Source organism: Danaus plexippus, chromosome 19 (assembly GCF_018135715.1).
Source record: "Danaus plexippus chromosome 19, MEX_DaPlex, whole genome shotgun sequence".
Classification (NCBI taxonomy): domain Eukaryota; kingdom Metazoa; phylum Arthropoda; class Insecta; order Lepidoptera; family Nymphalidae; genus Danaus; species Danaus plexippus.
Genome location: NC_083549.1, coordinates 7,971,368 through 7,980,918, shown reverse-complemented (window position 1 = coordinate 7,980,918; position 9,551 = coordinate 7,971,368). Strand labels below are relative to the sequence as shown.

Here is a 9,551-nt window from a genome sequence, read left to right as displayed (position 1 = left end):
TGTTTGTTTTATTTATATCCTTACCCGTTATCACTCGCCGTATAGAGGTAGGACATTAACTTGGTTTTATACATAAAAGGTGGAAAAGACCCATTATATTGTATCTGATATTTTCTAATTAAACATGAAAGTCTTCTAAAGATATGAGAATAAATATATAATTATTAAAAAATTTAGCAACTTTGAAATAAAAAAGTAATAGCTTTATGAAGAACCGAACATTTTCAAATAAATATTGATAATATTTTCTATATTGTACAAAAAATAACTCAATTTTAATTTTTTCCCTTAACAGCACTCACTATATTTTGTCCACCTAAAACTTGTTTTTAAATATAACTCGACTATCCTACTGCTTAATTGAATACGCATCAAGTACTTTCCTTTATTCAATTATTTAATATGTATCCTTTCATACATTTCTGTATCTTTTACTCTAAACTTCAAAAGATATTAATTAATAGCATTAATTACTAATTTTAAAACGTGGCATTTATCAGAAGTTCTCAATAAATGATACTGTTTCCTGTCAAATCTAAACTTTCGCACACACCAAGCAGACTGCTTTACGTCACGTTTAACTGAAAACCGCTCAACCCGCGTAAAATTTTTGTAGCGTTCATATGGTGCGAGCTTATATTTAGTTAGAGCTCTACATTTGTCGAAGATGAACGTAGAAGCAGTTTTAACGGTGACTTTATACGACGGCAGAAACGACGCGACAATACGGAGATATTGTGTCCATCCAATTTTGTCACACAGCCTGACTGAAAGCCAGTATATTTTGTATCCTAAGTTAAGGGAATTTGAGCCCAAAATTCTTTAACTTACTGACTCATAAACGATGATCTCGGAACAGATCTTCAGCTCTTAAAACGCGCGTTAGCGTGTACGACCCCAATAAAATGTATTATATGCGCGTTGAGCGCTTTTCATCTGAACGTGGCGTTAGCAAAGATAAAAAGTAAGAGAAATTAAGGCTTGTAGAGGCTTTACTGTCTTTTAATGTTACTGTAAGACGCAATAAAAAACATCTTTCCACAAATCATTATCCTCATATGTTAATTCTCTTAACACGTGTAGTGGAGAAAATAAAAGTATAAAAAATGTATAATAAATTGTTTAATAATAATAACTAATCCATTCTGGTCTTGACATGCTTCTCTGTGATCTTGTCCTTCTCTATGATGTAGACGACCGCTCCCCAGCCGGAGATGGCATCGCGGTCAGCCGCATTCACCAGGGCCTGGAACGTACGGCCTTATCAAGCATGCTAGTAATAATATATATATATATATATATATATATATATATATATATATACGCCGCCACTGATATATATATATACAGTGAAACTTGGTTAAGTGGGACCTGGATAAGTGAGAAGCCTCCATAACTGGAACTCGTGCTGAGTTCCCAACACTTTGGCACTGAATTACCTCTGTTAGTGGGACGAGGTAAACCTCTATATCTGGGATTTGTTCTTTCGATTTATCATCATAGTTACCTCTATAACTGAGACAGCGAGTAAATTTTATATGCATAAACCTCTGTAACTGAGATAACATTGTTTGTTTACTCATTCTTATTCTACCCACAAATTCCACACGTAATTCCAAGTACGTTAGTACAAATTTTGAGCTTCAATTACCTTCAGTTTTAGTTTCGCTTTACTATCATACAGATGTTTATTTGAAAAATGTCAAAACGAAAGCAACAATCGTTATCATTACGTGAAAAACTGAAGTTAATATCCGTTTATGAAAGTGTGAAGACGCGAAGAAGTTTGTGCCGAATTTAATGTGACCAAAACTACTATAGCAAACTGCTTTAAAAAATCTGGATTTAAATCTGAAGTAACTGTAGCTGAAAGCTCACAAGAGGAGGACGAAAATTTAGAAACTGATCCTGAAGATTGGAAAATAGCCATCAGCAACAACCAACAACAGCAACAACCAACATTCGACGATTTTATAAACGTCGATGACGGTTTAATAGTTTCAGGAGAACTTAATGAAAGCGACATTGTTCATGCCTTTTCGTCTTCTTCATTGGAAAATGAAGAAGAAGACGATGAACTGAGCGCGGAAGTATAACTGAAATAACCTGTATTCTCACCTCTATTAATGTAACCCTCTGTAAATGAGACAGATATTTATTTATACCTGTATATCTGAGACACTGGGTAAGTGGAATACCTCTATAAGTGAAACGACATTGCAGGTCCCTTGATGTCTCACTTAACCAGGTTTCACTGTATATATATGATATGTATATATATATATGATGATATGATATATATATATATATATATAGATATATATATATATATAGATATATATATATATATATATATAGATATATATATATATATATAGATATATATATATCAGTGGCGGCGTGCAACAGAGATTTGGGATAGGGTTAGTGGAATATGTTTGAAAAAAAAAACCTGTTTTCACATTAATTTCCTCCTCTAAACCATTGATAATAATGAACTCTTTCGCAAGTATTCATTTAAATGAAACTAATATTTTCGGATCACTACGCCTCATTTATTATTTTAACGGACAGACGAGATGTCTGCCGTGATCACGGTTGCTGCAAAGTAACGAAACGTCGGGAGTATGTAGTTTTTAAACATAATAAAATACGCGAAGTAATCCGAAAATATTTCATTTAAACATTGATAATACTCGCGCCTAAAGTTACAGCAGTCCGCTCAGAACGAACATCTATATATTTTAGGAATCTCTCGACTACCTCTGAGCCACGAAAGTACCTTAAAACGATTACGATTTGTTCATCACCGCTTTATAAGTTATTTAAATCGCAAAATCCAGTGAAGATCCAAACATTCTTCTTATTATTATTATTTAAAAACAACAGACACATAACTTATTCGTGTGTACACAATCTGCTAGCTTATTAAAACTATCATAATATTTTTTATTAAAAAGATAACATTACCTTTCTTTTAGTTCAGTCTCAACTGGTCACACATTCGTTTTGTAATTATTTCAATTTTATTATCAAACGAAAATCTACTCGTCATTAATTTCGATAAACCCACATCACCAGCACAGAGCTCACAGCTATAATTTTCCATAATTCACTAATAAATTAATTCACTATTTAGTAATTAAGACTTATTCACTTGCGCTTAGAAAGACAAATGACAATATTTAATAATAACAAAATGGCGAAAAAAATATATGAACCGTTTACCGACCAATCAGAGAGCCCCGTTTCATTTGACAATTAACGGAATTTCTACGAAATTTTAAACCAAAAAAAATATGCAGTGCTTCTCGAATACAACCCACACATAGATTTTCGCATACACACATGCAAACATTTCTGCATACAACACGAGATTTGTAGATCGTCCTTGAGAATTTTTTTGTGGAAAATTTGCACCGAGTAGTTGTGCCTACCGCAGCCCTGGCTGCATAGCGGCGCTAGCAGTTAGCAGCGGCCGATCGACAATGTTAGTTTTTATGTTGATAGATGACACTTTTAACAATTTTACTATATCGTGACTCAAAACATATTTTAGGTCTGTAAAACATATGTATTTCGTTATGTATGATTAAAAGTATGCAAGTAAGAATTAAACAATATAGGTTTAGTTGTTATATGGGCAGGGTATGCAGTGCTTATTTGCATCTATGGTGTGCACGCCACTGAATAAACTATACATATATATATATATATATATATATATATATATATATATATATGTCAGTAGTTGGAACGCTACTTTGTTTTCCAATTTATTTTCTTCTAATTCACGTAAAATACTTGCCGTACAACACATATAAAGTTATTCTACAACATAAACATAGTTTTGTAAGCTATTATGTGCCACATTACATAACTCCGCCTATCCTCATATAACTCGATAACTGGCAGGCGAATTGAACCAAAAAGTATGTATATTCACTCACTTGAGATATCGTTTCAAACAGTTCATCTGGCTGGAGGTTTGGCTCCCACAGAGCTTCACACATACCATACAACTGTTCCGAGCAGGTTCCGGACACTACAAAGTCCTCTGGTTCATTGGGACATCCAATCTATAAATAAAAAGTATATCAACAAATGAGATATATACAGGCATTGCTTTAGAACTCGCTAAGGCTTGAGAAAATGATTCAAATTACTATTCAATTCTTTTTTGAGATAAAGGTTTTAATATTCTAGTAATATATTACCAAATCCATATTGCAGACGTATGGTGAGTTGTCGATGGGGTCGAGGCCGGCAATGACGGGTTCAATGAAGTAGGGACCAAACCTCCTCTCATACAACAGGTTAGACAGCATCGCTGAGAAGGTCTTAGGCCGCATTACTCTGTTCTCTTTCAATTCATACAAGTTCATTCTGGAAATTTTGTATTACATTAGGGCAATATAATTAGTACTTACAAGATACTTTGATAAAATAGTGTACTTGTTTTATATATGTGGCATGTCTTAATTATGCTTAGTATAATTTTTATAACAAACAAATAAAATTTGCTAAAATAAATTATAATGTTTGAAATATTCTTTGAAGTACCTGAATTTAAGTCTCTGAAAAACAGTTTGGGTGTCAGTAGCAAGACCTGGAAGGCCTACGAACAGGGTGGGTCCCATCTGGTATACTTTTGGAAAGTTGGTGGAGACAGTTTGAGCCTGGATACCATAGCGCTTGTCCGTGGCTATAGCAACACAATCTTGCCCCTTCATGGCGACCACGGCACCTCCATTATAAGCTAAAATGGACTAAAAGAAATCTTTCATAATAAATTTGAACATTTTAAATTGATAATGGACTATGCCTAACTCATTTCCAACCACATACATGTTTACTTTTTGTAAAGTCATTGCTGTTATAACCAAAACTGTTGTAAGTAATAGACAGAATATGACAAATTATTTATAAATTCTATTAACGATATGAGACTTACCATTCTTAATTTTTATAAAGATTTAGTATATTATTACAACGAATCTATCTTCCGGCGACTAATTTACAGCTTTTCGAAAACGAAAAATGACATATCATTGGATGCTATACAGATAAATAAAACAACGAGTCAAGAATCGTTCGGAAATTAACAACACATTTTATATATTTAACTTTTTATTAGTATAACAAAGAAATTTATTATAAGACACAGTATTTATTCAATTATAAAAAAGTCTTATTTTATAAATTTATTTATGTATTATTAGCAAAATGCAATTTTACTTTCAACTGATTCATTGATTTCTTTTGCATACATATCTAATCGGGCTGTCATTCGGAAACCCCATTTATCTTTAACTTGCCGGCATAAATTCAAATCTATTTCAGTGATGAGAAGGCCATCCTTTTCATTCGGTAAACATGGTGTTCTACAACCGTCAGGTGCAGTAACATAAGAAGATCCGTAGTATGTTCTTGTTTTGGTTTCATTTTTCACCGTAAATTCTTCCGTCCCAACCCTATTAATACTACAAGTGAAAAAACTATTTGCTATTGCAGCATTACGAGCTTCTATATCCCAAAACGATTGTCCAAAATCAGTTACAGTCGCTGAAGGATTAAATACTATCTGTGCACCGTTTTCAGCAAACATTAACCAATTTAATGCGTGATGGCGACCATAACATATGTTTACGGCGATATTCGCGTATTTAGTTTTGAAAACAGGATGACCGGTGTTGCCAGGTGCATAATAAGCAGTCTCACTGAAACTCCCAACACTGGGCAAGTGGTTTTTTCGATGTTTTCCCAAATAATTTCCTTCTTCATCTATCACAACGGCTGTATTCCACCACTCGGCAGAATCACTCTCTAATATAGGAGACACTATGACCATTTCATACTTTTTCGCTAATTTACTAAGAAAAAGCGTGCTTGGTCCATCGACGGCTGATTCAGCGAAATCCGCCCACTTGTTTTTCTCTTTCGTGCAAAGGAAGAATGGCATGGGCCACGTCTCTTGTAAGCAAAGTATACGGACGCCCTCTGAAGCTGCGACTTCGATTATAGGTCGTATTTTATCAAATATTGCCTGCCTTTGATCATGTACTGTGTTATCGGTGCTATAAACAATGGAGTGCTGTATCAATCCTAACCTCACTTTGTTCGGTTTTCTGATCTCCTCTTTGATAGCATCAAATGAATACGCTGCTAGACTAAAATTATTTTCTTTACTTCTAACTCTCGACGATACATTCACTTCCAACTCTTCGATAACTTCTGTTCCATAATATATTCTATTGAATTCTTTTAATTCTCTGCCGCTTAAGCGTTGTTTTAGAGTATTTTCAATATTCTCCATAATTATTTCGTATTATTAAGCCAATTATATAGCACCGACTAGTAAACAAACTGTCGTTTTGCAATCTCGTTCTATTTATAACTAAAACCGGTTAAAGACTTGATGTAATGACTTAAAAGTATTTACTAGTGTAGATAAGTTTGCTCTCTGAGTACGATAAGGACTCGTTCTAACGATTTGTTTTTGTAACTAAATAACTGTCAATAAAGGTTCTATTAACCAATAAAATAATCGAAATAATGGATCGTGTTTGTTTTCCGAAAAGTAAAAATAAGATAACTAATAATTTTGTACTTTCCATAAATCTGATAACTTTCCGTTTAGAAATTTACAAAAAATTTAATAAATTAACAAATAGGCTTTAATAATAAATATTTTATATATTCCTACCATTACAAGTCCTGTAATTGGAAATCTCTTAGCTTAATTACTATTTCTTCATAAAAAAATATTAAATTTCGTTACAAATTTTATATACATCTGACATTTAGCAATTAGCATTCATGTCAATTTGACAGACGATACGTGTATACATTGTTGATGTGAGTGTAATCCTATATGGCTGATACAATAATAAAATTTTTCTTTGTTAACGATAAGGGTATTCAATAAAAGAGAATTGCAATAATTAATTAGGTAATTTTATTTACCCTTCAGCTATTCTTGAATAAGTTGCAATCGTTAAAACACTAAAATAGATACATATAATATTTGAAATACCTACTTGTGACTTAAAAGTAGGAACAGATAAAATTAACTTTTTAATTTCTTAGGAATTTTGGCTTTGCGAGTAAGATTTATATTTGTCGGGTTTTGTTTTACCGTTAATATGATCAGTGCCTTATATTTGTAATCTTTAATGATGATATAAATTATTATACATTATAAAGTTAAGGCAAAAAATAAAGTAAAAAGTAAAACACTTTCAGCTCGTCTTCCCGTGAATAGTTATTCCATATAAATAAAAATGTACAACGTACATACATATGCGTTTTATTTTTAATTTTACACCACGTGGCGTAATCTGAGAAGAACGTAAATTAATTTTTCAATCATTTTTCATAGATTCTTGTGCACAGAACTTAATAAAACTTTTATCGTTTAATGCTTATTAATTCTTAAGTGTGTGTTTACAAACAAAAACCGAATAGTTCTCTCTGTATTGTTTTATAGTTATCTTTGAGGGGCTAAGGTCGTCTTTGGGATATAGATAAACATAGATACAAGCGCATCTAGTGCGAGTGCATCTAGTGAAGTCGCTTGGGTATTTAAAGGCACGTTCTGTGTAGGGAGCTTAGTCGTTAACGCCTGCTCTATAGCGGATAACTCAAGATGGACGGTGAAACACAGAGCCTCGAATCCATCATCAACACGAACCTCGGGGGAAAAGACCTTGAGGAGTTCAACAGAATCTATTACGGAAGAAAAAATCATCATGAGGTAGACCTAAAGGAGTCCTCGATCGCCGCCGCCAAGGACAACGATTTCGAAATCGCTGCTTACGCCTTCCCCGCGAAAAAGGAATCCACACGACCACCGAGGATCGTGAAGGTGGCCGTCATTCAGCACTCCATCGCCGTGCCGACCGACCGGCCCGTCAACGAACAGAAAAATGCCATACTCGCCAAGGTGAAGAAGATCATAGACGTGGCCGGTCAGGAGGGTGTCAACATCTTGTGCTTTCAAGAACTATGGAACATGCCCTTCGCTTTCTGCACCAGGGAGAAGCAGCCGTGGTGCGAGTTCGCGGAGTCCGCGGAGGACGGGCCCACCACACGCTTCCTGCGCGAGCTCTGCATCAAGTACGCGATGGTCATCGTATCATCCATACTGGAACGTGATGAGAAGCACGCCGACATCATATGGAACACGGCGGTCGTGATCAGCGACACCGGCAGTGTGATCGGAAAACACAGGAAGAATCACATCCCCAGGGTAGGCGACTTCAACGAGTCCAACTATTACATGGAGGGTAACACCGGCCACCCGGTGTTTGCGACGCGGTACGGTAAAATAGGCATCAACATCTGCTTTGGACGTCACCACGTCCTGAACTGGATGATGTTCGGGCAGAACGGAGCGGAAATAGTGTTCAACCCATCAGCCACGATCGCCGCTGAGGCCGGCAGCGAGTACATGTGGAACATCGAGGCGAGGAACGCCGCTATAACCAACTGCTACTTCACGGCTGCGATTAACAGGGTCGGATACGAGGAGTTCCCGAATGAGTTCACCTCCGCTGATGGTAAACCGGCCCACAAGGATTTGGGTTTGTTCTACGGGTCCAGCTACTTCTGTGGTCCGGACGGCGTCAGGTGCCCTGGACTGTCGCGTAATAGAGACGGGCTCCTGATAGCGGTCGTGGACCTCAATATGAACAGGCAGATCCGAGATCGGCGCTGTTACTACATGACACAACGCCTGGACATGTACGTGGAGAGCCTCAAGAGAGTGCTGGACCTGGACTTCAAGCCACAGGTCGTCAATGAAACAGAAAAATGAAAAATATATTCAATAAAATAACATACAAACTTTGTATTCTTGTTAGATGTGTATGTTTCCTTCGAATGAAATAAAATTTATGAAAAATAACAAATATCATTGTTTTTATTTACACAAATAAATGAGATAAGTCTGGGTATTTGTTTACTAAATGAAACTTGATTATTTAAAGAAATTTAATTTCAAGCTGTTTATTAAAGATTACATTTATTGTTTAATTATTTTTCATAATATTGTTTAAAATTTAATTTAATTTAATTCAATAGCGTGTTTTGTATATATCGTTTATTGTTTTGTTAGTTTTGTTAGTTTTGTTTTGTTAGTTTCGTATAAACATTTACGTTGACTTTGTGAGCTTGTTTTTTTTTAATTATAATACGCCATGATACAAAAAAAATAAATTGTGTCGTTACGAGTCCACTGATATATACGTTGAGTCTATATTCTCTGTATTAATATTCTCATATGTGAACAATTTTGAATTAAAACCTGGTTACTTTCTGTTTTTAGTCTTCCGATGCAAGCTCGTGTTAAGAGAGCTAGTTAACGAATGCTGAGTGCAGAGGGTTGCAGTATCACGTGGAGTTGTTTTAACTAAGTATTCAATAAATTTTGTCTTTAGTACAATAAAGAATTCTAACAATGAATAATTGTTATAATGACCTTTTTATATATATATATATATATATATATATCTTCTATTCTACACTGTGTTCATATGAGATACCTATAT

At 34.8% G+C, this 9,551-nt stretch overlaps 3 protein-coding genes across 3 annotated transcripts; 1 reads left to right on the top strand and 2 right to left on the bottom strand.

Annotated features, from left to right (window-relative positions):
* Positions 1 to 1,107: 1,107 nt before the first annotated feature.
* Positions 1,108 to 5,076, bottom strand: LOC116768235 (proteasome subunit beta type-3). Its single transcript, XM_061523450.1, has 5 exons — positions 4,955 to 5,076; positions 4,564 to 4,769; positions 4,218 to 4,386; positions 3,951 to 4,079; positions 1,108 to 1,246 (listed from the first exon to the last, which is right to left on the bottom strand). The coding sequence occupies exons 1-5, from the start codon at positions 4,955 to 4,957 to the stop codon at positions 1,136 to 1,138; spliced, it is 618 nt and encodes a 205-aa protein (XP_061379434.1). The 5' UTR covers positions 4,958 to 5,076; the 3' UTR covers positions 1,108 to 1,135.
* A 115-nt stretch (positions 5,077 to 5,191) lies between these two features.
* On the bottom strand, positions 5,192 to 6,430 carry LOC116768166 (beta-ureidopropionase-like). The gene has a single exon (XM_032658828.2). It carries the CDS (start codon positions 6,314 to 6,316, stop codon positions 5,219 to 5,221), a length of 1,098 nt encoding a protein of 365 aa, XP_032514719.1. The 5' UTR covers positions 6,317 to 6,430; the 3' UTR covers positions 5,192 to 5,218.
* Positions 6,431 to 7,554: 1,124 nt separating this feature from the next.
* Positions 7,555 to 8,912, top strand: LOC116768071 (beta-ureidopropionase-like). The gene has a single exon (XM_032658695.2). It carries the CDS (start codon positions 7,649 to 7,651, stop codon positions 8,816 to 8,818), a length of 1,170 nt encoding a protein of 389 aa, XP_032514586.1. The 5' UTR covers positions 7,555 to 7,648; the 3' UTR covers positions 8,819 to 8,912.
* The last annotated feature ends 639 nt before the right edge of the window (positions 8,913 to 9,551 follow it).

Bases quoted from the DNA above. Each gene is read 5' to 3' on its own strand.
- LOC116768071 (XM_032658695.2), top strand. From the start codon at position 7,649: ATGGACGGTGAAACACAGAGCCTCGAATCCATCATCAACACGAACCTC.
- LOC116768235 (XM_061523450.1), bottom strand. The intron at 4,080-4,217 runs GTAATATATTAC...TTTTATTTATAG, and splicing joins ACGTCTGCAATATGGATTTG to ATTGGATGTCCCAATGAACC. The intron at 1,247-3,950 runs GTGAGTGAATAT...CGTACGTTCCAG, and splicing joins TGTTTGAAACGATATCTCAA to GCCCTGGTGAATGCGGCTGA.
- LOC116768166 (XM_032658828.2), bottom strand. From the start codon at position 6,316: ATGGAGAATATTGAAAATACTCTAAAACAACGCTTAAGCGGCAGAGAA.